The sequence below is a fragment of the Podarcis cretensis genome, assembly GCF_951804945.1.
Source record: "Podarcis cretensis genome assembly, chromosome: 16".
Classification (NCBI taxonomy): Eukaryota; Metazoa; Chordata; class Lepidosauria; order Squamata; family Lacertidae; genus Podarcis; species Podarcis cretensis.
In genome coordinates this window covers 9,528,441-9,554,863 of record NC_137186.1, presented here as the reverse complement: position 1 = coordinate 9,554,863, position 26,423 = coordinate 9,528,441, and the positions used below count along the sequence as shown (strand labels likewise).

The 26,423-nt window shown below is 49.8% G+C and overlaps 1 protein-coding gene across 13 annotated transcripts in view; it reads right to left on the bottom strand.

Annotated features, from left to right (window-relative positions):
* The window catches only part of UBAP2L (ubiquitin associated protein 2 like), a 48,908-nt gene that overhangs the window by 15,189 nt on the left and 7,296 nt on the right, over positions 1-26,423 (bottom strand). For 4 of the 13 annotated variants that reach the window (XM_079957937.1, XM_079957942.1, XM_079957938.1 and 1 more), the window contains exons 2-20: positions 24,451-24,574; positions 23,066-23,143; positions 22,702-22,812; positions 20,976-21,144; positions 20,012-20,107; positions 18,833-18,878; positions 18,524-18,636; positions 15,934-16,008; positions 13,097-13,149; positions 12,909-12,994; positions 10,439-10,610; positions 10,037-10,280; positions 7,020-7,297; positions 5,773-5,945; positions 4,276-4,465; positions 3,508-3,562; positions 2,586-2,763; positions 2,029-2,101; positions 142-337 (exon numbers count right to left, since the gene is read on the bottom strand). In XM_079957937.1, coding sequence (XP_079814063.1) covers positions 142-337; positions 2,029-2,101; positions 2,586-2,763; positions 3,508-3,562; positions 4,276-4,465; positions 5,773-5,945; positions 7,020-7,297; positions 10,037-10,280; positions 10,439-10,610; positions 12,909-12,994; positions 13,097-13,149; positions 15,934-16,008; positions 18,524-18,636; positions 18,833-18,878; positions 20,012-20,107; positions 20,976-21,144; positions 22,702-22,812; positions 23,066-23,143; positions 24,451-24,534 — 2,470 coding nt within the window. In that variant the 5' untranslated portion in view covers positions 24,535-24,574. Of the gene's footprint in view, positions 1-141; positions 338-2,028; positions 2,102-2,582; positions 2,764-3,507; positions 3,563-4,275; positions 4,466-5,772; positions 5,946-7,019; positions 7,298-10,036; positions 10,281-10,438; positions 10,611-12,908; positions 12,995-13,096; positions 13,150-15,933; positions 16,009-18,523; positions 18,637-18,832; positions 18,879-20,011; positions 20,108-20,975; positions 21,145-22,701; positions 22,813-23,065; positions 23,144-24,450; positions 24,575-26,423 lie in introns of all 13 variants that reach the window. The other 9 variants (XM_079957933.1, XM_079957934.1, XM_079957935.1 and 6 more) reach the window with 5 other exon arrangements.

Genomic DNA, 26,423 nt, shown 5'->3' with positions numbered 1-26,423 from the left:
GCAGAAATGTATATATGAATCAACAGCCGCAGGAACAGAATGTAAAGCAATGTTTAAAAAAGGAGCAGCCCTGCTCTCTCCTTTCTCATGCACACATGTGCATTTTAGCCGCTGGCCAGGCCTAGAGCCTTGAGGAAGCACCTGACGTCGTGGCAACAGAGCTGCGGGTCGTGGCGGTCACCGTGGAGTTGCCGCTGAGGCTCAGGCCCAGGCTGCTGACGCTGCTCAGGCCCGAGGAGGCGCTGACCACGGGGGGCGCAGCCGAGACGGTGCTGGAGGAGGTGGAGAAAGTGCTTGCGGAAGAATGGAGCCCGGCGTCGCTCTCCACACTGGTGTGCTGCAACAAAACCAGGAGGGGAAGCAGGGGAAGGGAGGGAGTCAGGATCTGCAAGACGGGGACCAACATGTCTGTGCAGAAAAGTCGCATGGCGCACGCAGCAAGGTGCATGTCAGAGCACTGCAGTTCAGCCAGCCACGGGTTCTAGGCTGGATGCATCTGGTTGCGGCTCAGGGGTTTGCTTTCGCACGCTCACCGCCCTCCTGGATAGCTACGGGGCAAGCTAGGCAGGATGTTAGGGGGCATGCACTTTGAAGCCTCAAACTTAGATGGGAAGCCAAACGCAACAGAGACAAGAGATTTACAACTGTACAGATTTACAAACACCAGCAGACAACCTTGCATCTTCAGCTGTTCCTGCTCCTGCATAGCCAAGTCAGGGATGATGGGATCTGAAACTCACCAGTGTCTGGAGGGTCACAGGTTCCCCATCCCTGGTTTTAAAAAACAAAGCCTTACAACCCCTTTAGCTCTCGCAGCAGAACAGGAACAAAGGCAGAGGCGATATGCTTGTTGACAGACTGTTTCGTTTCAGAATACAGTTAGGGGAGCATCTATTTTTAGTATTTCCTCCTCCACACAAAACGCCCCATAGACACACAAGGCTAGTATGTCACGGAGAATAATATGGGGGAAAACAAAATATTCATTCTCCCCCACAGCATGTAGTCCATATACATCACACAGGGCTCATACTGAATAGGAGGGCAGAGAGAAACAAGGGGTGAGTTCCACTACATATATTTCCAGGGGCCAAAGAGCAATTGGGGGATAAACCACTAATCTTCCCCAAGCAGTTCTGTCTGCCACATGACAAGCAGTGCAACTCCCTGGCCTACTTTCCTGAGGTTTATCTAGAGAGCCAGTGTGGTGTAGTGGTTAAGAGCGGTAGTCATGTAATCTGGGGAACTGGGTTCGCGTCTCCGCTCCTCCACATGCAGCTGCTGGGTGACCTTGGGCCAGTCACACTTCTCTGAAGTCTCTCAGCCCTACTCACCTCACAGAGTGTTTGTTGTGGGGGAGGAAGGGAAAGGAGAATGTTAGCCGCTTTGAGACTCCTTAAAGGGAGTGAAAGGCGGGATATCAAATCCAAACTCTTCTTCTTCATCATCATTATTTAGCCTCAGTCATATGCTGAAGCCACACCTTTTTACCCTAGCTCAGAATCACGTTTTGTGACCCACTTAAAAACTGTCAAGTTACCTGATGACTTCTGTGTATGGTTGTCTGGTTTTACTTTGCTTTAAAGGGTATTGTTTTGTTGTAATCTACACTGGGACATAACAACAAAATAAGAAGAGTCCTGCAGGATCAGGCCCATGGCCCATCTAGTCCAGCATCCTGTTCTCAGAGTGGCCAAGCAATTGTGCCGATGGGAGGCCCACTCCACTCACACACGGTTCCCAGGAACTTATATTCAGAGGCATGATGCCTCGGTCGATGGGAGGCACAACAACTCCCTCTTGGAAAACAGAGAGGGATAACCTCACATAAATTCAACCAACGGAGCTCTCCTGTGTGCATAAATGTGCTCTTGCCCTTAAAGAGGGTGCAGTCAAAGCAGAAGCAATACCATGCGTGACCCAGACAAGGGCACCTGGAAACAGATCGCTGCTGGGTCTTGGGAAGACAGACACGAACTTTCACTCCAAGCCCAAACCTTACTCTCCCCTCTCATTCCCTCTACTCACCAAGAGAGTGGAAGTTGACGTGCGGCCAGCAGAGGTTGACGAGGAGAGGCTGTTCTGAGGGGTGGGTAACGTGCTGTGGGGAGAGAGGGAAGGAAATGCTGGTCAACCCACAGCCAAATGGCTGGCAATGCCCTGTGCCTGGCCTTTTCCATTTAACTTGACCTTTACAGAGGTTTTGGCGCTATTCCATTGGTTGTTTTTTTAATTGATTAAATTTATACGCTGCCCTTCATCTGGGGGCAGTTTATTTCATTTCCGTAGTTGTTTTAAAAGCAGCTTGTTTTTAAATCAAATCGACAGAAAAATGGAATAAAACTGAACACACGACAGGCAATGCAATGTAAAAGGAGGTTGCTAGCCCTCATGACTGAGCTTGAGAAAGCTGCCTTAGGGAGAGTCCAGCCGTTGGGCCCAATTCCAGGGGTGGGGAACAGAAGACATTCATCTCCTCACCCCCTACCCCGACATCTGCCATGGCACCAGGTGACTCAACTTCAAAGGAAAGCACACTATTGGGGGCTGGATTGGGGTCAGTTCTGAGGCCCCCCTGCTGCTACCTGCTGTGTTGCGTGGTGGCCGTGCTGGGGAGGTCCTCCGTGTGGTTCAGGCTACTGAGCACCGAAGAGTGCTGGGTGGCCGTGGTGAGCAAGGATGCTGCGGACACAGTGTCGTTGAGAGGGGTCGTGATGCTGGGGGCAGAGGGGGAGTCCGATTTCACAGCGGGGCCTGCAGAACCTAGAGGAGGGGGGCAGGTTTGAAGTAACGAGAGGAACGCAGAGTTAAGGGCAGATCGCCCAAGCAAGACTTCTTCCCGCACTTCCCCTTGCAAAATTTGAAGCAGCATAGAAAGCAACATTAAAAGGGCAAAAAACCAAGATACAATACACAATTACTGTTTTCTAATTTATGATAATTTAGAATTTTAATGGATTTTCATATAATGCTTGATACTTCCAGCTGATGAAGGTGAATACATCGAAACAGGGCCCTGTCCTGGTTTCTGATCCATAACTGACTTCTGCTCAGTGATTGAAACTAAGACCTTCAGGTCGAATCTGACTATGAACTAACATGAACATATCTCTACTCATAAACTCTGATCTCTAATTCTGTAACGAATTATTGTGTTATACACATCCTTATGAGTTTGAGTTTGTAATCCTTATCAGAATACATACTTGGGAATGGATTAGTTTTTGTTACAATTGAGTGTTGATTTGCAAGTAGGGACTACTCCCACTACTGAAACTTAAACTGGCCAGAGTTCTTGGTGTGCTTTTTTCAAGATACAATACACGTCAAGTCCAGCACAGCGCCCTGTTCTCAAAGGCGCCAACCAGATGTCTGCTAGGGGGCGCCTGCAAGCGGGAGCAGAGTGTGCCGCAGGTTCGCCAACACTGCTTGCTGCACAAATTCTTTGCGAGCTCGGCTCGTTTCTTCCCCCCTCCCCAACCGCAGGCATGCTGGAGAGGCACTGACCTTCGGCTGTCTGCGTGGTCTGCAGCTGTGTGGGCGGCACCGAGCTGAAGCCGTTCTGAGAAGAGAGAGAGGGGGGAAAAGAGAAGTCAGCTGCCGTTGATACAGAAACACAGATAGTGCACAGATCAAGCATCGCTCCCACCCCAGCCAAGTACCCTGCTCTCAAACGCCTCCCTATTTTAAAAGACTCGGATCCGTTAAATGTTTCTAGTAGCGATGCTCATCATAGACAGCGGTCAAGTTATGAATTACTTGATGCTTTGAATGTGAGACCCAAAGCCATCCACTATTCCCCATATTCTTTCTAGGCCAGGGGTGGGGAAGCTGCAGCCCTCCAGATGTTGCTTGGACTACAACTCCCATCATCCTTGACTGTCAATCCTGATGGGAGTTGTAGCCCCAGCAACGTCTTCTTCCCCTGAAGAAGAGCCCTGATGGATCTAACCCCTTCTAGTCCAGCATCCTCTTGCCATCAGCCAGATGCCTCTGAGAAGACAGAAAATGGGAGATTTTCACGTTCTGTGATGGTTTTATCCTAATCCAAAAGGGACCACCTCTGGTGACAGAGTTTTCCACAGGCTGCCATGCTGATCATCATCGCTGTTGTGTTGTTAATAAGGCCCCATCTTAACAGAGCACACGGTCTTCTAATGCAACACACAAGTCAGTCAATCCCGTTCTCTGAGAAACGCAGAGGCGGCCGGCAAGAAGGAATGGGGCATGAGATCCACACCCGCTCAACACCAGGCACTCGGGGACAAAGCTTACCTTGGCCTGGGTCAAATCTTTTTGGGGCGAGGAGGAAATGGAGTTTGGGTACCGCCGGGTCTGAGTGGATCTCTGCTCGTACAGTGGTCCCTGAGCGCTGTTCTGGGAGGTATATGTTGCTGTAGGCATGGTGCCGCTCTGGTAACCCGGCTCCTGGCTCTTATTGGACGAAATCGTGGACAGAGACTCGCTGCAGGTGAAGAAGGGTCAGGAGATTTCAGCACGCAAACTGCCAATGGGCTCCTGCCAGTGGCTTGCAAGAGGCGGCTTCCACCAACTAAGTCTCCTAGAGCATGGGTCGGCAAACAAAGACCCAGGGCCTGGATCCAGCCCTATTACCTTCTTGATCCAGCCTGCGGACGGTCTGGGAGTCGCCGCATGGATCGGTGTGGGGATTCTGATCGTTCAGGCTGCGCCATTCCCCTCCCACACACAATCGCCGCGGTGACTCCTCCCTCCCTCCTCCTGGCTTCTCCCCGCCCTGCCTAGAGGAGGAAGAGGGCTGGGCTTTGTTGAGCTGTTGGCTGAGTGCCATTTTAAGCAGCCCCTCTCCAGAGCCAGCCCTTTCGAGCTGCTCATCGTCCCTCCGGCCCTGCCGCTTGCAAGGCACAGGTAAGTAGCCACTGGGGCTCGTCTGGTGCTGTGGAGAAGGGAGGGGGGGAGTCAGTGGGGGGATTCCCCCCCTTCAAAATATAGTCTGGCCGCCCACAAGGTCTGAGGGACAGTGGACTGGCCCCCTGTCGAAAAAGGTTGCTGACCCCTGTACCAGAGCAAAACATACACAAGGAGGCTTAGTTTGGTCAGAATTGAGTCCACACTTCCAGAGTTAACACTAAACACATCGCTCCTGGAAAAAGAGCCACCATAGATGCTAGAGGGCCATGAAAATTTGTGTCCTGGGTTTTTTAGATTTATCTACCCATGTACTAGGGACGCGGGTGGCACTGTGGTCTAAACTACTGAGCCTAGGGCTTGCCGATCAGAAGGTTGGCGGTTCGAATCCCCATGACAGGGTGAGCTCCCGTTGCTCGGTCCCTGCTCCTGCCCACCTAAGCAGTTCAAAAGCACGTCAAAGTGCAAGTAGATAAATAGGTACCACTCCGGCAGGAAGGTAAACAGAGTTTCCGTGCACTGCTCTGGTTCGCCAGAAATGGCTTAGTCATGCTGGCCACATGACCCGGAAGCTGTCCACAGACAAACACCAGCTCCACTGGCCTACAGAGCAAGATGAGTGTGCAACCCCAGAGTTGTCCGCGACTGGACTTTACCTTTACCTTTCACCCATGTACTATCTGAAACCAAAGGGGCTCATTGGTTGCCAGATGTGAAATTTACTGGCACTATTTTCATCTCTCTTACCCCACTAAAGGGGTCTTTTTGCAGCCCAACATAGAGACACCACTAAGGATTGTACCTGGGACCTTCTGCTTTGCCAAGCTGTCTCCCACTTAAGCTAAGACCCTTCCCCCAAATACAACGTCAACAGGCTCGTCTCACCTTGCAGTACTCGTGTACAGGCTGCTTGGAGGCTGGCTGACGGAGGCGCTTGTCGCGGGGGCATGCTCGTACTCCGAGAGGACAGGCTCCGAACCGAACTGCAACGCCCCAAACTGCAAGTTGAGCCCCGAGATATCCGCAGAGCCGGGCATCTCCACTGCCAGAGCGGGAATCTGAGGAAGGAGAGGTGGCCTGATGAGCTGCCAACATGCAACCTGAAAGTGGCGTTCCCGCTCTCAAACTGGCAAACCCTGAAGAGCGGTGGCTGCCAAGGCTTCCTACTTCCTTCTGTGGCAGAGGGTGTGCCTGGGTTTCAACGTCGCCTTTAGAGGCTCAGGGTTGTTGCATTTTTAAAATTATCACCATCGTCGCTTAATTGCTAAAAGCGTGCCACGCTTCCAAGTTGCAACAACAAAAACCTAGTTTTAAAAATAACAGGGTGTACAAAGAACTAAAAGCAACGAACGGCTGTATTATCAGTGTTCTACTTAGTAGTACAGTATATCAAGAAACACCCCCCCCCCCCCCCGTTTTCCCATGGATATATTAGGGTTTTGATTCAATTGCATCCTCCTAATCTAATCATATTGAGCCGCTGTGAGATATACGGGGATAGGGTGGTATACAAATTTAATCAATAAAATAACAAATAATCTAATGATTTTCACCACTGCCCATTTTTCTCATTCCTTTCTAAGATGGCAGATGGTGCATTTCCCCCACCCCCCGTAAGACGTGAGGTCTTGAACAACAGAATCAAGGAGCTAGAAGGGACCCCAACACCCTGCAATGTAGGAAGATTAAGAAACTTAAGAGTCTCATGCAGCTGCTGGGGGTTGAATCAGAGACCTTGTGCACACAAAGCAGCTGCTCTACAACTGAGATTCCACCCTTCCCCAGTACAGTATCTTTGAGTCATCATCATCATAATCATCATTTATTTATACCCCGCCCATCTGGCTGGGTTTCCCCAGCCACTCTGGGCGGCTCCCAACAGAATATTAAAAACATGATGAAACATCAAACATTAAAAACGAAACAGGGCTGCCTTCAGATGTCTTCTAAAAGTCAGATACTTGCTTATCTCCTTGACATCTGATGGGAGGACGTTCCATGGGGGGGAGACACTACGCTCCACTCCTGAGCTATGGGCCCCTTCCCGCTCACCTACCAAGTTCATTGGGCCCTTTGGGGGGCTGCCTCAAGCCTAATCCCCGCGCCGTGCAGGATGGGAAATTCCTGTGTACCTTTGATGTCAAGGACGCTTTCTTCTTCTGCTGCTTATTCTTCTGCTGGGCTGGCTGGGGGCTGGAGGACTGGTTGTCCGAGGAGCCCGGAGACATCTGGGGGACAGGGTTGGTTTTGCTGGCCAGGGGGGACGACGGAGGCGGCGGGGCCGTGACGGACGCTGTCACCACAGGCTGCTTGTCCTGCAGGAACACTTCCATCATGGCGGAGGTGGGCGGGAAGGCCTGGCGCTTGGCAAACGGGCTGTGCACAGCGGATTCCGACGAGTTCTTCAAATCTGCGTGCCGGAGACGGAAGGAGGGTGGTCAAGCCCAGAACAGGCAACTCCTAGTTCTTCCTCTTTACAAGGCATCTGTGTATTAACCTAAGACCTTTGCCCCACCCACACCAACCTCTGGCTGCAGATGGTTCCCTATGAGGGCATGCAGCCTCCAGGCTGAAAAGTTCCCTCAACCCTGGTTTTAGACGCAGCCAGATCTGCAATAAAAACCTTGTTTGTTTGATCACTACCACAGGCGGTCAGTCAGCTACCACAGATGCAGGACTGAATTTGCTGACGATGCCAAGACTTGCTATAGCATACGCTGTCCCCCCTTTATAGCTATGAGGGAGCCAGAAAGGGTCTACTGGTATGCAGTTCACACTAAGGCAGGAGGGATGTGCAGATTTAAAAATCAGTGAGAAAATAAAGCTCTCCGTCAGTAGTACAAATCTGACCACTAAACCCATGTTGATTTAGGGTATTACTTTTACCCGGAATACTTGTTTTTATTTTTTAAAAAGGGCTTTTAAAAAAACAACAACCTAATTTCATAGTATACTTTAGCAAGCATTTCGAGGTAGTTTTTATGGTGAATTTTAACTGATCTTATACTTGGTATGGTTTGTCTTTTTAATGTTTACATACACCCATTAGAAATTCTGAATGATTACGTAATTGTACAGATACCCGAAATAATGTTACAGAATCCATTGCTAAACGAAAAAATGTCTATGGGCTGTTTGCTGTATGCAACACTAATTCCTACTCAAAGGAGACCCACTGCATAATAATGGAGATATTGGTGTGCTATTGGCCTCTTCTGCGTATGATTTTAGTTGGCTGCAATCCTAGGTTTGTAGGGAAGTGAGCAAATACTCAATTTTCCACAATGTTTTTATTTTCAAGGTACAGAAGCTAAATTTTGAGAAAACAATTATTACAACAGTAAACAACAAATAATTTGTCCTGATGAAATTACAATTTTTTTCATGCCAGGTATAAAGTTTCATTTGATAGTCTAAGAGATCACGCTGCATTTTCCCCATGAGTGCTAGGTAGATTCCTGCCAGTCTGAACAATTTATGTATTCAATAAACATTTGCCATCTGTTATAAAAGGAAAGTGGATTGTGTTTGCCCTTTGTCGCTCTCACCCAGCATGTTAGTTTCTCAGCCAATGCTGACTCTGTCAAACCAAGAATCAATGTTCAACCCAACACTGGTTTTCCAATACCTGGCTATCTCCGTATGAGCCGCAGTCAACAGAAAAGCTAAGAGGTTATTCTTTAGGATAATCATGAGCAGATGGGATCCTAAGCCCAAGTAGTGCTAGCGTAGGGGACATTTCAATTGTTTTGTCATAGAGCTTCCTCAATTTACACTAGAATATGGCAATCTATTGTACACAAAAATGCCGTGGGCAATGGGACCTAGATGTGCAAATACCAAATGAAAAATGGAATGGCTTTCTGGTCTGGGAGTCTGTTGAAATCAGTTTCTGCAAAAATATTCATATTTGAGAAATACTCGTTGACACAGAAAAAAGCGTCATTAAACTCAGTGTATATGGTAGAGGAACGAGTTCAGTTTAATGATAAGTAGTAAGGCTAATGTGCTTCTATTCAGATTACTTAAAATGAACCAATTATTGCTTAGGACAAAAAACTTAGCACTCGTAATTCTTTAAAAATATATTTTTAATCTTTTTTTTTAAAATTCCACCCTGGCCTCTAAGGTCAGTTCAAAGACTCTGACAAACCGTACCACCAGAGGTGCAGTGCCAGAGTGTTTTAGTGCTTAAGAGGGCCAGACTAGGTCCTGGGAAAGACGAGGGTTCAAATCCCCGCTCAACCATTAAACTTGCTGGCTGGGACCTTGGGCCAGTCACTGCCTCTCAGCCTCACCAACCCCACAGAGTTGTTGCGGGGATTAAATGGGGGGGGGGGGGAACGGGACGACAGCGTGCAGCTCCTTGGAGGTAAAAGAAAGGTGGGATATAAATGCGAAATAAATAAGTGTTCTTCACAGGTTCAACTCTGGCTGCTGGAATGGCCAGATACGGAGTTAGGTACACAATGGTAGCCTGAACATAATACGTTCCGGGAGTCTGTTCGACTCCCAAAACCGTTCAAAAACGAAGGTGCAGATTCCGATTGGCTGCAGGAGCTTCCTGCACTCAAACGGAAGCTGCGTCAGACGTTCGGCTTCTGAAAAACATCCGCAAACCGGAACACTTACTTCCGGGTTTGCGGTGTTCGGGACCTGATTTGTTCGACAACTAAGCCGTTTAAGAACCAAGGTACCACTGTAGTAGTAGTAGTAGTAGTAGTAGTAGTAGTAGAAGAGTAGTAGTAGTTTGGATTTGATATTCTGCCTTATCACTACCCGAAGGAGTCTCAAAGCGGTTAACATTCTCCTTTCCCTTCCTCCTCCACAACAAACACTCTGTGAGGTGAGTGGGGCTGAGAGACTTCAGAGAAGTGTGACCGGCCCAAGGTCACCCAGCAGCTGCATGTGGAGGAGCGGGGAATCGAACCCGGTTCCCCAGATTACGAGTCTACCGCTCTTAACCACTACACCACACTGGCACTGTACTAAGAAGCAGTTATTAACTCAACCAAAGATCCTCAAACAGATTCAGAATTTGGGGGCATTGGGTGTAGCCCTGCCAGGGCTGTAACAGTGAACTGCGCATTCCAACACTCTCCCCATTCACAAGACCTCTCCAGCCTCCAGCTGCCCCCTTCCACCTTACCGTACTGCACAAGAGACGAGGAGTGGCTCGTGGTGCCGCTGTCCCAGGATGTGGCCGCACTGCTGCTCCCGGATGGCTGAGGATGCTGAGCTGCCAGCTGAGCCAACGCCTGGGCGGTCTTGAACTGCTCCAGGAACTGCGAGCCGGTGGTGGTGGTGGCAGCGGAGGCGGAGACTGCGGTGCCTCCGCCGCTGCTGCTTTTGGCCTCGCCGACGTCGCTGAACCCCTTTCCCAGCATGCCGACCTGAAACGGCAGGAAGGGAAGGCTGGCTGAAGCAGGAGCATGGCGGCTTTGGCTGGACAAAACAACACAGCAGCCCCAGATGGGGACCAGGAGGCTGAACTCTTCTAAATACAACACATGCACGACCGCGGGGTTCAAAGGCTTGTCCATTTCCTTACCATGCCGTGGTGCGGGAAGGTGTTCCCCGAGCTGGGCTGGGATATAGGAGCCTGCTTGGAATTGCTGAACACCAGCGGCTGGCTGAGGGCAGGTGCCTGCGAGGAATCCAGGTTGGGCGACTCGTTCTCCAGAGAAGAAGGGGTCTTTCCGAGCAGCACAGCAAGGTCGATTCTAGGAAGGAGGCAGAAGCGTCACCGTGAGCGAAGGGTTGGGTGAGTGGCATGGCCGGCCCACCTCTGCTCCTGCGCCAAAAGGGATGCCCCGTGCCAGGGCGAAAGCTAACAAAATGAGTTTCAATAGGATCAAATGTCAGGTTCTGCACTTAGGGCAGGAGGAACCAGCTGCTTGAATGTAAGATGGGGGACACATCTGGGTTTCCAGTAGCACATGTGAAAAGGGTTTAGGGGTCTTAGCACACCACAAACTGAGCATGAGTTAACAGCAGCAAAATAAGCCAATGCTATTCTGGGGTGCATCAACAAAAGTACAGTGGTACCTCTGGTTGCGAATGGGATCCGTTCCGGAGGCCCGTTCGCAGCATGAAAAGAACACAACCCGCAGCAGTGCGTCTATGCATGCGCAGATTGCGACTCGCCGCTTCTGCGCATGCATGTGATGTCATTTTGCGCATCTACGCAAGTGGCGAAACCCGGAAGTAACCCTTTCGGGTACTTCCGGGTCGCCACGGGACGTAACCTGAAAGAACGTAACATGAAGCGGACATAACACGAGGTATGACTGTATAGTGTGCAAATCCAGGAGGGTAGTAGTACTGTTCTATTCTGCCCTGGTCAGACCACACCTGGGGTTCTGTGTTCAGTTATGGGCACCACAGTTTAAGAAGGATGCTGACATGCCGGAACGTGTGCAGAGGAGGGCAATCGAGATGACGAAGGGCCTGGAAACCAAGCCTTATGAGGAACAGTTGAAGGAACTAGGTATGCCTGGAAAGGAGGAGACAAGGAGGAGATACGATAGCTATCTCTTTAAAAATCTCAAGGGCTGTCACATGCAGGATGGAGCAACCTTGTTTTCTCCTGCTCTGGAGGGTATGACCTGAAGCAATGGATTCAAGTTGCAAGAAAGGAGATTCCAACTAAACATCAGGAAGAACTTTCCGACGGTAAGAACTGATCGACAGTGGAATGGGCTCTCTCTCTCTCGGGAGGTGGCGGAGTCTCCTTCCTTGGAGGGTTTTAGATCTGCTTGTGCACAGAATTACTGTCGAGTGTAGAATCAGGCACAGTTGGCAGAGGATCTTGGGCATACCAGCAGGCTGCTGGGGTGGCTGGATGCATCTGATGCTGCCTGTGCCAGCATGACACTCTCCAGATGTTTTGGACTACATTTCCCAGCATCCCGTGTTAACCCAGCCATTGGCGGAGGCTACTTTAGTCTCTGATCTGGCATCCACGGTGAAATTGCTCGTGTTCAGTTTATGCTACAGTATGGTCTTGGGAAGCAAACGCACACAGAAACCAGGGCACAAAAGACCTTACACCTCAGGGAGAAAGTTGTGGGGTTTGGGGTTTTTTTTGTTTGCTTTTTCAGGCAGAGGGAAGCCCCTTCTGGGGGCCACAGAGGCAAATGTGGACAGAGCAAGGAATGTGAATTTTCCCTCTGTGCAGCAGCCTAGTTTTTACACATGCCCCCCTCTCTTTCTATCCTCCATCCTGGGAAGCAAAAAAAGCTTTATCAGAGCTCAAGGACACATTCCAGCCGGACAAAAAACTCCCAAGAAGAGCGCAAAGGAGGACTGTTGGTGAGGAATGTGCCTCTGGATGTTGTGCAATCTGGGGGGGTGGAAGAGTCCCAAGGGCCAGATGGAGAGGACTCAAGAACTGCATTGGTAGGAGCCAGAGCAACAACTGGTAGGAGTCAGCTTGGGGGACGGGAGCAAGAAAACCCAGAACAGTACATGGGGCGGTGAGAGAAGCAGTAAGATTGTTCTATCTGGCAAGCAGAACTGCTTCTGTTGATGGAAGGATTGTAATAGCACGCCTCTGAATTCTTCCCAGGGTGGCCTGACACAGCCCTGCCTGACCTCTGGTCATACAGTGGTACCTCGGGTTACATACGCTTCAGGTTAGAGACTCCACTAACCCAGAAATAGTACCTCGGGTTAAGAACTTTGCTTCAGGATGAGAACAGAAATTGTGCTCTGGCGGCACGGCAGCAGCAAGAGGCCCCATTAGCTAAAGTGGTGCTTCAGGTTAAGAACACTTTCAGGTTAAGTACGGACCTCTGGAACGAACTAAGTACTTAACCCAAGGTACCACTGTACGGCCAGGGCTGAAGTGAGTTGGAGAGTCCAGCAGCATCTGGAGGACTACAGGCCTGTCCGCCACATCCTGGATAGGGCAATGGTTGTTTGCTTTCTTCCCCTGCTCTCTCCCCCAGCCCCGCTGCCAAAAAGAAACTCATTTCTAAACTGAAACCCAGCTACTGTGGCAGGCGCAAATGGACCACCTCTGTCCAGCCGTGATGGTCACATTTTCCGCAGGCAGAGGCACAGAGGAGACGTTGGAGGCAGTGAAAATCTTGGTCTCTGAAAGCTGGGGAAGGAAAGGAGAGGTAGGAAGTTAGGGTGATCCCAAGTCAGAGAAGGCAAAGCGCACACAGAAAGTGAAGCTACGCAAGAGCTGGGGTGTACCTACATCTTCATTCCAGTCCTCAGTCCCCCATTCCTCTGTCGCCGTCCTCCACGCACCTGGCAAAGAACAAAACAGAGAGGGGGTTTGGTACAAGCGGATCCTGGGTGCTTCCCGGGGAAAGGGGGTGATTTTCAAGAAGCATTGCAAGCAGCTAAGCAGGTTGGTGCCCCTTGCCCAGACAGACACAAGCTTGGGGTGGGGGGAGGGGGGAGAAAATATGGGCACACCACGCAAGCTCCCCCACCCACTGAGCCCCAAAGCAAAGAGGCTGGACCCTGGAATCACTGTGGGGAAAAGAGATGTCTTCCTTGACCCCGTCCTGAAACTCTCTTCCCTACTGATATTCTACATGCCCCCTGCTCAGCCCTACTGATATTCTACATGCCCCCTGCCCAGTTTCACTGCTTTCTTGCAATCAAACGTGGCATCTCTCCACCCTGCCCATTCCCCCTCCTGCCACTGCCCCTCCCCAAAGTCCTGCAAAAGCCCCATTTTCCCAGAAGATCGCCGCCACTGGGTTAGGATCCGTACAAAACGGTCAAGTCAACGAAAGGTTCCGTTTCTGCATACGTGTGTGTTCTTACAGATTTATAAACTGCTTAAATACAACAGTGTCTAAGCAGTGTATAAATAACTCAATACTACACGATGCTCATGTGTCCTGCAAGGGACTGGCTCAGATGTCCCCCCCCCCTGCAAAAATTTGCTTTCAGCCCTATGAAAGTGAAGGCAGGTCTTTTACCATCTCAAAGAGGCAGGTTGGGTAAATGGTTAAGAAAAAGCTGAATCAAGCCAAGATACATTTCTTTTCCCATGTTTTAAGGTTAAAGGTAAAGGTAAAGGTACCCCTGCCCGTACGGGCCAGTCTTGACAGACTCTGGGGTTGTGCGCCCATCTCACTTAAGAGGCCAGGGGCCAGCGCTGTCCAGAGACACTTCCGGGTCACGTGGCCAGCGTGACATCGCTGCTCTGGCGAGCCAGAGCCGCACACGGAAACGCCATTTACCTTCCCGCTGGTAAGCGGTCCCTATTTATCTACTTGCACCCGGGGGTGCTTTCGAACTGCTAGGTTGGCAGGCGCTGGGACCGAGCAGCGGGAGCGCACCCCACCGCTTGGATTCGAACCGCCGACCTTTCGATCGGCAAGCCCTAGGCGCTGAGGCTTTTACCCACAGCGCCACCCGCGTCCCTGTTTTAAGGTTACGTTTACTAAATAAAAAAGCCCCCTGCCCCCCATGCTGCTGTTCAGGTCACTTCCCTGTTCCTTGAAATCTTCATTTATTGACCACGGGCATTTAAAAACATGCATACACTCTGCTGGCTCCTGAAGGTGTGTTTTGTTTTTTCAAAAACCCACATAGCGCCCATTAGCCAAAAGTGCAAGGGAAAAGATATGAAGACTTGAAACTTGGGGGAAAAGAAAACTCTGCAAGGCACTACAGCTGGGAGTTGGAGCAGGGGACTTGAAGCACACCCACCCACACCCACGCTTCTCAGGCATTTAGTCGAGAGACCTTGGAGCAGTCCCACACTTTCTCTCTCTCAGTCTAATCCAGGTGTGTAACCCCCAGGGCCTCCCAACTCCCATCAGCTCCAGCCAGCAAGGCCAAGGGCCAGAGATGATGCAAGCTGGGAGTCCTGCCACTCAAGTCCCCCCACCTCCCCAATCTGCTCTGGGGTTTCTTCCAACACCCCCCCCCAAAAAAAAGTAGAACAAGGTGGCGTGCCAGGAGAAATTCTGCTGGGCCAGCTTGAGCGGTTTTACTCACACTAGACCTTCGCTAGATTCAACACCCTGTCAGCATTCGCCAAATCTGCAGAAGTCTGCACATACTTGGTCCCTGGATGGCTAGGAAACCCGACTTGTGTAGCAGGACTGCCTCCCCTTCGTAGTCCATCCCCCCCCCCCACTCTGCACCTGCAAGTCAGGCTATCAGAAGCTGCAGAAGGGGATTAACTCAGGATCTCTTCATGGTCAAGGCGCAACTAACCTGTCTTCAGTGATCCCAAGTCTGCGCTCTTGCTTAAGAACATAAGAAATGGCCTCACAGGATCAGACCAAGGCCTTGCCCAACTTTCTCTGAAAGAAATATCAGCCGCCTGCCAACAACTGGCCAGCGATCCACCAGGAGATTGTAAGAACCCGACAGTGTTAACTACCCACCAGTTGGAACTGCAAATGAACCATCTGTAGATCTTGAGGAAGGCGTTGCAGCAGAAATTGCCTCATCACTGGCTCCTCAGAAGGCCAATTAGATGGAACCTCTGTGTTTAGAGGCAGTGTATTGGTGGGTGCCAGATACTGGGGGACTGTCACCTTCAGTCCCACTTGTGAGAGCTCAACAGAGGCAACTAGCTGGTTCCCGCCCCCCCCCAAAAAACCATAAATAGAGATGCACTCCTTGGTCTGAACTGACAAGGCCATTCTGAGCTTATGTCCCAAGGATACCTGGCCTTCGAATCAAGATGCAAGAGTTTTAAAGTACCAGGAGAGGGGAACCACAACAGGGGCAGCCACAGCCGGTGGAGGGTGCAATCAAAACAGCCAGGAAAGCAAACTCATCTCCCCAACCCCACCAAACACAGAAAAACACACACATGGAAGCCCAAACCCCGCCTCCCCTTAAAAACACAGAGGTGTGGTGAAGGCGGGGTGGGGTGGGGTGTCAGTGTTAGTAAAAGCACAGGCAAGAACGTACACATATTCATTAAATGAAACCAAACGAAGATGGAAAGAGATGGAGGAGGGCAGGGGTTGTGGAGTGGGAGGAACGAGACAATGACATATCCACAGATATATTTCAACTTATAAGTAAAGAGATCCCGGGCAATTAGTGCACCTGGATTTCTCGTACCAGGAGCAGTGTCAAATTTTCGGGGATAATTTGACCCCTCACCCCTAATGTAATCAACTCCTGAAAAGAAACAGAAAAAAAAAGAAAAAGAAAAAAAAGAACGGGGTAAAAACAGTGAAAACGGTTTTGTATTCTAATGAGAAAAGTGAGGCGATTCTGTCACTGCTGCTGCTGCTGCCGCCACCCCCTTCTCCACCCCAAGACTACTCTGCCACCCACCATACCTGTGGATATTGTTAAAATTAAAAAAATATACTTAATACTACAAACTAATCATGGGAGTATGAAATGAGGAGTGCGTTCTGTAGACAGTGTGGACAAGTAAACCCTCCTTGGGGGCCAAAGGGTCGTCCCCTTCCAGCGACAACTTTTAACAGTCCCCCTTTTTTAGCTCAGAACACACAAAGAACGGAGGGATCTACTTCCAAGAGAAAAATTAAAGACACTGCAGTTCTCTCCCCGTTTCTACATTTCTACTGCACACCCAGGTAAGGGAACCTTCCCTCAAAAACCTCAAGGGGTCTTTTTGCCCAAGCAGAAAGACACTGTTGTCTTCTTCTACGGAGGAAGGCCAGAGCTCAGAGGCAAGGTTCCAGGTTCAATCCCCAAGGGCATTTCCAGGTAGGACTGGCAGAATGGCCCCCCCTCTGCCTGAAACCCGGGGGGGGGGTGCCTGCCAGTCAGTGTAGACAGTACTGAGCTAGATGGACCAGGATTTCCGAAACTTGGGTCTCCCTACTGTTTTTGAGCTACAATTCCCATCATCCCTGACCACTGATCCTGCTAGCTAGGGATGATGGGAGTCCAAAAACAGCTGGAGACCCAAGTTTGGGAAGCTCTGGTCTAAGCCATTGCAAGGCAGCTTCCTGCATTCAACACTTCAGTTCCCTGAAGTTATGCTGTTGCTGAAAGAGATTAAAAGGGTGTGCAATGGAGCGGTGGGTGGAGATTATTTTTCTTCCCTTTCTTGGGAAACCTTCATTAAAATCATAGGCTGGCGGACCCAACTCACCCCTGCCCAGTGGTGGTTAACCACCACACCCTAAAGACCAGGGGTAGCTGATGGGATGCACTCAGATGATGTTGGGACTCCCAGCTCCCATCAGCACCAGCCAGTGTGGCCAAAGCTCAGGGAAGATGGGAGCTGGGAGTCCAGCAGCTTGCAGGGTGCCACAGGCTCTTCAACCCTACACTAGGACTTGCCAGGGACACCCTCAAACTCCAATGCAATACAAAAACGGATCAGAAGCGCTTAAAGTGGATTATAACCGTGACCCAAAGCAGTTTTAAACTGAAATAAAACCAGCCATTTTTAATTTTTTTTTACAGCATCAAGCACAAGTAAAATGGCTGGTTTTAAAGGCATGATGGGGCAACTGGATAGGCATTAAGTGGCTCTAAAGGTAAAGGTAAAGGGACCCCTGACCATTACGTCCAGTTGTGGCTGACTCTGGGGTTGCGGCGCTCATCTCGCTTTACTGGTCAAGGGAGCCGGCGTTTGTCCACAGTTTTTCCGGGTCATGTGGCCAGCATGACTAAGCTGCTTCTGGCGAACCAGAGCAGCGCACAGAAACGCTGTTTACCTTTCCGCCGGAGTGGTACCTATTTATCTACTTGTACTTCGTGCTTTCGAACTGCTAGGTTGGCAGGAGCAGGGACCGAGCAACGGGAGCTCACCCCGTCGCGGGGATTCGAACTGCTGACCTTCTGATCGGCAAGTCCTAGGCTCTGTGGTTTAACCCACAGCGCCACCCGTGTTCCTATGATTAAGTGGCTCTAGGTGGCAGGATTGGGTGACTTCAATCACACAGGAGCATGGCAGGTCATTGCTCAGCAGCAGGGCAGGTGCTGGGAAGGGTGGTTCTCTCTCCCCACCTCCAGTCGCCATTTAAAACAGTGTTTTTTCAAACTTGGGTCCCCAGCTGTTGTTGGGCTACAGTCCCCATCATCCCTGACCACTGGTCCTGCTAGCTAGGGATGATGGGAGTTGGGTTCCCAGCTGATGTTGGGACTACAGGTTTAAGCAGCGTTGACATAAAGGGATCTCTGGGGAAGATGTCTACCTGCAACACCCAGAGCGCTGTTGCCAACCAGCCTAGACAATGCAGTGGTGCCTCACAAGACGAAAAGAATCCGTTCCGCGAGTCTCTTCGTCTAGCGGTTTTTTCGTCTTGCGAAGCAAGCCCATTAGCGGCTTAGCGCTATTAGCGGCTTTTAGCGGCTTAGAAAAAGGGGGGGGAGGGGGGAAAAGTCGGAAAAACTCGCAAGACATTTTCGTCTTGCGAAACAAGCCCATAGGGAAATTCGTCTTGCGAAGCGCCTCCAAAACGGAAAACCCTTTCGTCTAGCGGGTTTTTCGTCTTGCGAGGCGTTCGTCTTGCAAGGCATTCGTCTTGCGGGGCACCACTGTATTGTGATGGCTGGACCAACAGGCTGACTTGATAAAATGCAACCCTTTATGTTGAAGAAAGGCAAGCTGTATTGAAGGGTACCCACTTGTTGGCTGTCATTTTTACTGACAGGAGCTGAACTCTGGCCCCAAACTGCGGCAGCACAAAGCGCCCAGGTCACTTACTCGTGCCGTCGTCCGGCTCAAAGCTCCCGGTGTTGTTCCATGTATTGCTGTTACTGTTCCCGTAGCCTTCTTCTGTGCTCGTGGGCTCGGCGTAGTCCGCGGGGTTGAAAGTTCTGGAAGACAGGGTGGGTGAGGAAAGGGGAATTTGAGCGTACATCTCAAGGGCACGTCTGTCCTGCTTTGACCCTTTAGTCTCTTCCCTCCCCCTATCTAGGCCATAGATATGTATCATCTGGTCACAGATACAAACTCTCTAGCTCTGCCCACCCCGCCCAAGAATAGAGTTAAGACAAAGGCTGCAAAGCTTACCCCATGCCTTGAGCTGAAAACCTTCCTCCCCGCCTTCCAGATCCACCTGCAACAAAAAAAACAGGCAGCTTTAAACCTTACTGGACTCGGGATGCACCTCTAGGTAAACTAAACCAGGTTTTAAAAAGTCTTCTATCTTCACCCATTTCTTATTTCCCCCACCAATTTCACTCCTTTCAACTAAGGATGGGACTACAACTTCCATCATGCATCGCTGATATTGGTCGGGAATGATGTAAGTCAGCCCCCCAACAACTTGGGGAGGGGGCGGAGACAGAGGGCCCCCAGCCTTGCCTTAAAGCAAAACAAAAATGAGCCTACTGATACAACCACCCACCTTGTAGGTACCAAATTGAGACTGAGAGCTGGACTAGTGCCAGAGTTCAAATCCACAACAAAGGTGGGACAACTTGGGATATTCTAGATGTGGAGAACCTGCGACCCTCCAGTTATTGGGCTCCCAACTCTGACCATCTGCAGCAGGCATGGCTGAGGGCCAGGGTTGAGGGGCACTGTGGTCCCCAGAAGGTTCCCTATGTGGGAATGAAACTTCTAGGCTGAAAAAGCTTCCGCTGCCTGGTTTCAGGTGCAGTCAGATTAGGAATCAAACACCTTGTTTGTTTGATCACCGGAGGCAGCCATTCAGCTATCACAGCTGCAGGACTCAGTTGGCCAACGATGCCAAGACTTGCTGTAGCATACGCTGTCCCCCCTTTATAGCTATGAAGGAGCCAGAAAGGGTCTACTGGCATGCAGCCCACCGTATAGCAAGAGGGATGGATTCAAAGGCACTTTAAATCAGGATTTATTTATTCTTTGTCTGTCCTGAGTCTTGCGACGTTCATTTGATGAGCCTGAATTCTAGTGCTAAGAGGGGAAAACCTCTCTAGACCAACTTCCTCCACACCATACTTAATTCTATACACCACTCAATCACCTGATTTTATGGTCTTACAAAAAGTGCATCTGATCCATCCTGTTCTCAAAGCGGACAAGCTAAGCAAGGGAAGCCTGAAAGTCTCACTTTCCACACTTGATTCCCAGAAACAAGTTATCAAGAGACACCCTGCCTCCGACAGTATGGGGAGAAAACAGCCACCGTGCCAAGTAGCCACTGGCAGCAGTATCCTCCATGGTAATTTCCAGTCCTCTTTGTAAAAGCTATCCAGGCTCTCTCACCTCTGCCTCGCCCGCGGCCTCGTCGCCCTCTCTCTGTGCCTCTTCCGGTGGGTCCGGCTGTCTTGCCACTGTCCAGTCCATTCTCCTGGCCCCGAACTGGAAGACACAAAACCGCACTAGTAAGTTTCCAGTGTGTTGAGTGCATTGGGGAGGTGGAGGCACAAGATTCGAGTGCAGTGCTGAATGAATGAAGGATTCTTGAGCGACCTGCAGAAGCTGGCAGAAGCTGAATTGGCCAAGGGTTTGTCCTGCCCACCAGGTGCACCCTCTCGGAAGTTCAACCTCTTGCCAGGGGAGAGATGGGCGGTGACAATCCACACATGACCCCCTTCCTCTACTACAGGAGAAGCAACCCACACCTCTCCGTTCCAGTTTTCCCAGCCCTGCCCTGCAATAGGCTCATGTCTAAATTTTACAGAATCAGCGTCCTCAATTTCCCTTGAGGGTCTTTAGAACGAACCATCTGCTTTTAAAGGAATGGGGATATGTGGTCTTTAGATGAAAATAAAATACAATCCATAGGTTGCAAAACAGATGTTGTAAAGGGTGTTGGGTGGTCTTTTTTGTTGTTTTAAAGAAGATACAAACACCCAAGCAAAACACATCTTCACAGTTGGCTTGTGAAACGGCATTTGTATAAAACAGGTCTCAATTTTAAAAAACAAAAAGCCCTAAGGATCCCGATTACCCAAAACACCTGGATGTTTGAAACATTTTGTTGACGCCCAAGCAGAGCTAACTATTAAAAAATAAAGGAAGTGTGGAGCAGGAATTCAAAATGTGACTGTTATTTTTCCAGCTCCGTGCACAGCAATGCCAGGGAGAACGGGGAAGACAGGGAAGCCATAACTGTGTCACACTGCACATCTCTGGCCATGAGGTTTTAACCATCTGCTACCTTTCCTCTCGTCTCGTTGCCCCACCCCACACCGGCAGCTATTCTGCACAAAGTCGCGACTCGTACACTCTCTTCCGCGGCTCGTCCCTCGGCCCCTTCTTGGCAATCCACCTCGTCGCCGGCTGAAGTCCCGCTCCCTCTCTCGGTTCTCTTTGCTTTCTTCGCTGGGTTCCGTCTGCCCGCTGTCTTTCTGTCCTGAAACCCCCTTCTTCTTCCCAACCATCTCCCAGGAGTGCTGCGAAGGGAGAGGCAAGATTTATTCCCACTCTCCACGCACATAACACACGTTCAATTTCACAGATGCATGCAAGAAACATTCTACAGGTTTCATTGAAGTTGGTGACTGTCATTTTATTTTAAAAAAATATATTCCTTTACAAAAAATATTATTTTTCAAACAGGAAAGATGCAGATATACTTGTGCTGACCACTATAAAACAGTGTACCGGGTGTGTTCGGACATTTTAGATTAGTTGCAAAGATGGTATTGTAGAACCATTGTAGAACCGGTTGTTGCTTTTAAAAGTTTATAAAGTTTTATTTGGGGATATAAAAATTTCATTGAAAAAAAGAAAGAAAAACCTGCTAGATATCGACTAGAGTTAAAATTCTGGACATTTTTTGAGGGGGAGGTGGGGGCAGAAAGCATAATTGCATCAACCAGGTTTCATTTTTTCACATTTCTAAAATGAGGATTCATAGAAGGAATCAACACTGGAGTGAAGACAGCAGAATATTTTGACAACTAGAAGCTGTATGCAGAGGGGGCCGTGAATGTCAGGAGAGGAGAACCGCAAGATCTGGGCCTGGGCCGATGAAGAGGTGAGTCATCCTCAGTCTTCTCAGGTTGGGGGTAGGAAACCTGTTTCTTCCCAAAGGCCGCATTTCTGCCTGGGGAACCTTCCAAGGGCCACATGCCAGCGGTGAGGCAAAAGTGGGTGTGCAATAAATGTACAAACACACCCCTCTGTCACCCATACATATGAGAGGCATTATCAGAGCTCAAGGACACATTCCAGCCACCCACAGATGCTTGGAATGCCAAGCAGGGCTAGGGAGCGGTGTGGCCTGGGAAGTGTTCCAAGGGCTAAGCCATGGGTAAGGAAACTAAGGCCCGGGGGCCGGATCCGGCCCAATCGCCTTCTAAATCTGGCCCGCAGACGGTTCGGGAATCAGTGTGTGTTTACATAAGTAGAATGTGTGCTTTTATTTAAAATGCATCTCTGGGTTATTTGTGGGGCATAAGAATGTGTTGACCCCCCCCCCAAAAAAAATATTCCAGCCCCCCAAAAGGTCTGAGGGACAGTGGACCGGCCCCCTGCTGAAAGTTGCTGACCCCCTGGGCTAAGCTGAGAGGCCTGGCGTGGGGCATGCAGCCCCTTGGGCTGCTGTTCTCCCTCCCTGCCTTAGACCCACACTTAACTTTAACTTAAACCGCAGAATCCTACACAGATTTTAGAGTGCCCCATGACCTGACTTTTCAACATCTCCCCTCTGCAGATCTGCCTCACTCTGTCAGCTTTTCTCCTGGGTCTGTGTCTCTCTCTCTCCTTTCAAATTCCCATCAGCTGCAGTCAACACTGCCAGTCATGAGGGATGATGGGAATTGTAGTCTAGCACAGATAGGAGAACAGGGCATGCCTTGAACTGCCTCATCTTCTGAGACATGGGGTCTATACATGGGCTGCTCTTCTCCCCTCCCCAACACTACTCCCTTCGCCCAGCAGAGAATAAAAAAGGCCTTTGCAACCTGCAACACCACTCTGCTAACCCCGCAAAGCTGCAGATTTACCGTGTCCGGGTTGCCTTCCAACAGCACGTTGATGGCTCTGTTGACATCCCCATTGCAGTCGTGCAAGGCGATGACACACTCATCCTGGTTCTTGCCCGTGATGTCGATCAGCTGCCGAGGGAGAAACAACAAAGGATAAGGCCACCCATCGACTCAGCTGGGACCTGTCACCAGTCACAGGACTTCAAGCCCCTGAACCCGAGTGCCTCCCTCAAGCTATCCAAAGCAGCTATGAGTGTGTCCATCGTGTTCCTCTCTCCCAAGAGAAATCAAAGTCAGCTGGTAGGGCAAGGAGTTAAAAGGCACACTCTCCTTGGAGAGTCTTCCCCTTTCCTCACGTCCTCCAGCATCCCAAAAAACTTACTTGTTTCACTTTCTCCTCAAAGTCAGCATCGTTGTGGTCGGATATCATCTGTGCAAGTCGGATTTGCTCTGCAGTGGCCTGTGGAGACAAAGGGCAAGAGGTGGAAGTGTTAGAATGAAACAGGGCAGAAAGACAACAAGTTAGCCCTGTAAGTGGGGCGTCTGGCCGGGAGCAGGGAAGCTGCCTGAGTAAAGAATGAGCTAGACACTGCCATTCGCTCTGCCCTCAGATCTGAATTGGGTACTTCCAAGGCCAGGCAACCACAGACATCAGCGAGAGAGGAGGGCAAAGCCACAAAGCTCCCACCATCAAGTTACGAGGGAAGAGCTGCGCAAAGCCCTGCCCTACTGGCTTAGATATTAATCACCTGCTCAGCTTCCAGAGCTGATAGGGAGGAATTTTCTCATATAGACACAACTATATAACTGCACAGATACAACTATATAACTACATTATTCAGAACTGTAACTTTAAGAATTTGCACCCGAGCTTGCTTCTTCTCTCCCTAACCCACCCTTGCCTTAAGATTGTAAACCCAAGGAGCAGGGACTGGTTTGTGTAAGCTGCTCTGCTTTTTGGCTAAGAAGCGGAGTACAAATACACTGGGACTAACGCTGAGACTAACACACTGGGACCAAGACTGAGAGGTTTTAGTCCTCAGTTAAGGGTGAGGATCCAGAGTTTAGTCTAAAGTAGGGATGAGATGTATTTAAATTCTCTCTCATCATGTCATTCAGTCGTGTTCTAATCTCTGTTAAACAAGAAGAAAGGCTTGTTGTGGTTATCAACATAAGAGCTCAACTCCTCTATGTTTGCCTCTCTTATGAATTTGGTATTAATTTTCTATTTCTTATACATATCAATAGCACAACATGCTTCCATGGAATGCAGATTAATGGAAAAGCAGAGGTTCTGGAACAGAAAGGATAATATATTGTCCCCTTTTCCAGCCTCTCTTCCCCTCTTTGTGTCACAACTGAAAAAAACCCAAACGTTTGAAAACTGTAATTAATAGGCAACTGGTTGGGCTTGTCAACGGGGGAGGTTTCAAAAGCTTTTCACTGCCCAGGCAGCCAGATGTTTTATCCAGATATCCCAACAGGTTCAGCGTCCGGGGCCGGGAAATTAGTCCTTTCACCTGCCACACGTATCAAGAAAGTTTGAACACTGATTCTTCCTGTGTTTGCCCACAAAGCCAGAACTTTGCCTCAGCTCCTAAGCATGCAAGCTAAGAGCAGCCAGAAAGGGTGCGGAGGAGTTTTCCTTTGTCTCGTGGGAAAGACGTTAGGCCAGCGTGCTCTTAGTCACAACGGAAAAAAGGAAAAGGTGAGGGAGCCAAGAGGACTCCTGGTTTCCATGGACACCCTGGCCTGCTCCGCCCTCACCTGTGGCCTCTGTTTGTGCTGTGCCTGGTTCTGCGTCTGCTCCCAGCTTCCCCGGGCTCGGTTAGTGCCCACCGATGTCATCATTTACAGTATATACAAATAACAGTATTTACAAGGTAGAACTCTGTGGAGCGGAGAGAAGAAGAAAAAAAGGGTTTTTTTAAGGAAACGAGCAAGCAGATGGCCCAGCCACATTTTGCCAACGCAACCCCTTTTGTGATTAACACAGAAGAACCAACTCCGGAACCCTTAAGTCAGGCATGTCCAACAGGTAGATCATGATCTACTGGTAGATCACTGGATGTCTGTGGCAGATCACTGGCTCCCCCCAAAGAAGCTCACCAACTTTGACCCGAACTGCCAGATCATTGCCAGTTTTTAACTCTGTGAGTAGATCACAGCCTCTTGGGAGTTGGCCACCCCTGCCTTAAGCAAAGGGGTCGAGTATCTTTCTCCCAGTTCTGCCCCACGTCCCGGTACAAATTGCCTTCTTAAGACTCGCATGTCCCAGGTGCAGAGTCCACTCCTCAAATCCCTCAGACACACACCAGTTCTCAAAGGGGAGAGTTCCAAGCTTGTTCTCAGCTTTGGGTGAAAAAGCCTTTGATAAAACCCATCTCCTCAAGGAAAGTTTCCATGACCAATGGAAAGTTACAGGTTGGTGTTGCAACAAAAAAAGAAAAGAAAAAGGAAACTTTGACAAGTTGGCATCTCAGAGCAAGGCAGCGACATTCTCCAGCTGAGCTGCATCCAGCAACCCTCAGAGCTGGTGACCAGGGAATCGTCTTCGCAAGATCAGAGGTTGAAGCAGGGTCTTTCCTCGTCCTCGTCCTCAGATTCTGGCCCCAAGACCACACCAGTTTTCAACAAGAATGAAGCCAAGCTTTATAAAGTGGCATAAATCTGCACAGCCCTGCCTAAAAACAGTGGCACAAACACTCTGGAAATTTGCACCCTGGTAGACGCATTTAACCAAGAATGCCTACAAATGCAAGGGATCAGAGACAGCATACATTTCATAAAACCCACACCTAATAAGTTTGAGAGGAGGACCACAGCTCAGAGGCACCAGCTTCAATCCCCAGGTCATGCTGGGAAAAGGGTCCCTTGCCTGAAACCCTGGAGAGCTGCTGCCTGTCAGTGTAGACAGTATGGATCTGGATGAGCTAATGACCTGACTTCCTAAGTTCATTTGTAGGCTGTTATTCACAGTGGCCAATGCTAACCAAATCAGATACAAAGAAATCCAACTAAACGATGGGTTTTCCCCCCATGAGTTAACAAGACACTGTGGCCAGTGGGGGGACAGTGTTTTTCATCAGTCTCCCCTTCCTCCCGTTTCCAAAAAAAAATGCTTGGGAGAGTAAAGAGGCCTTGGTACTCCATGGGCTGAAGCACGGCCAGATTTTGTACTAGGTGATTGCAGGGGAACAGAAACAACAGAACTAAATATTGGTATTTTTTTCTTGCAGTACAGATGAAGGCAAGGAAACTTTTGCAGTTCAAGGGCCACATTCCCTCACAGAAAACCTTCCAGGGGCCACATGTGCAGGGCCAGAGGAAGGTATGGGCAGAGCAACACATGCAACTGTTAACATTATATCAGGGAAGGGGAGACATTTTGACCCCTAGATGCTACTGAATTACAATTCCCTAACCACAGGTGTACTGACTGGGGCTGATGAGAACCGAAGTCTAACAACCTCTGGAGGGCCAAAAGTTTTATACTGTAGGCGACAGTCCAGCCACACAAGAACCAAAGATTTCTACACACCGTTCTATATTCAGCTAGGCAAGAAGCATTGCCACAGTTAAATGGTACATTCCAATCAGGGAAAAGCCCTTGAACCGGGTGAGGAGTGGCAGGGTCTTAGAAGAGTCCCAAGGGCCACATCCGTGCCCCAGGATTGAGGTTTTCCATCCCTGCAATAGGGGGAACTGTGCTTCCAACAGAGATTGCGGGAGAGTAGGAC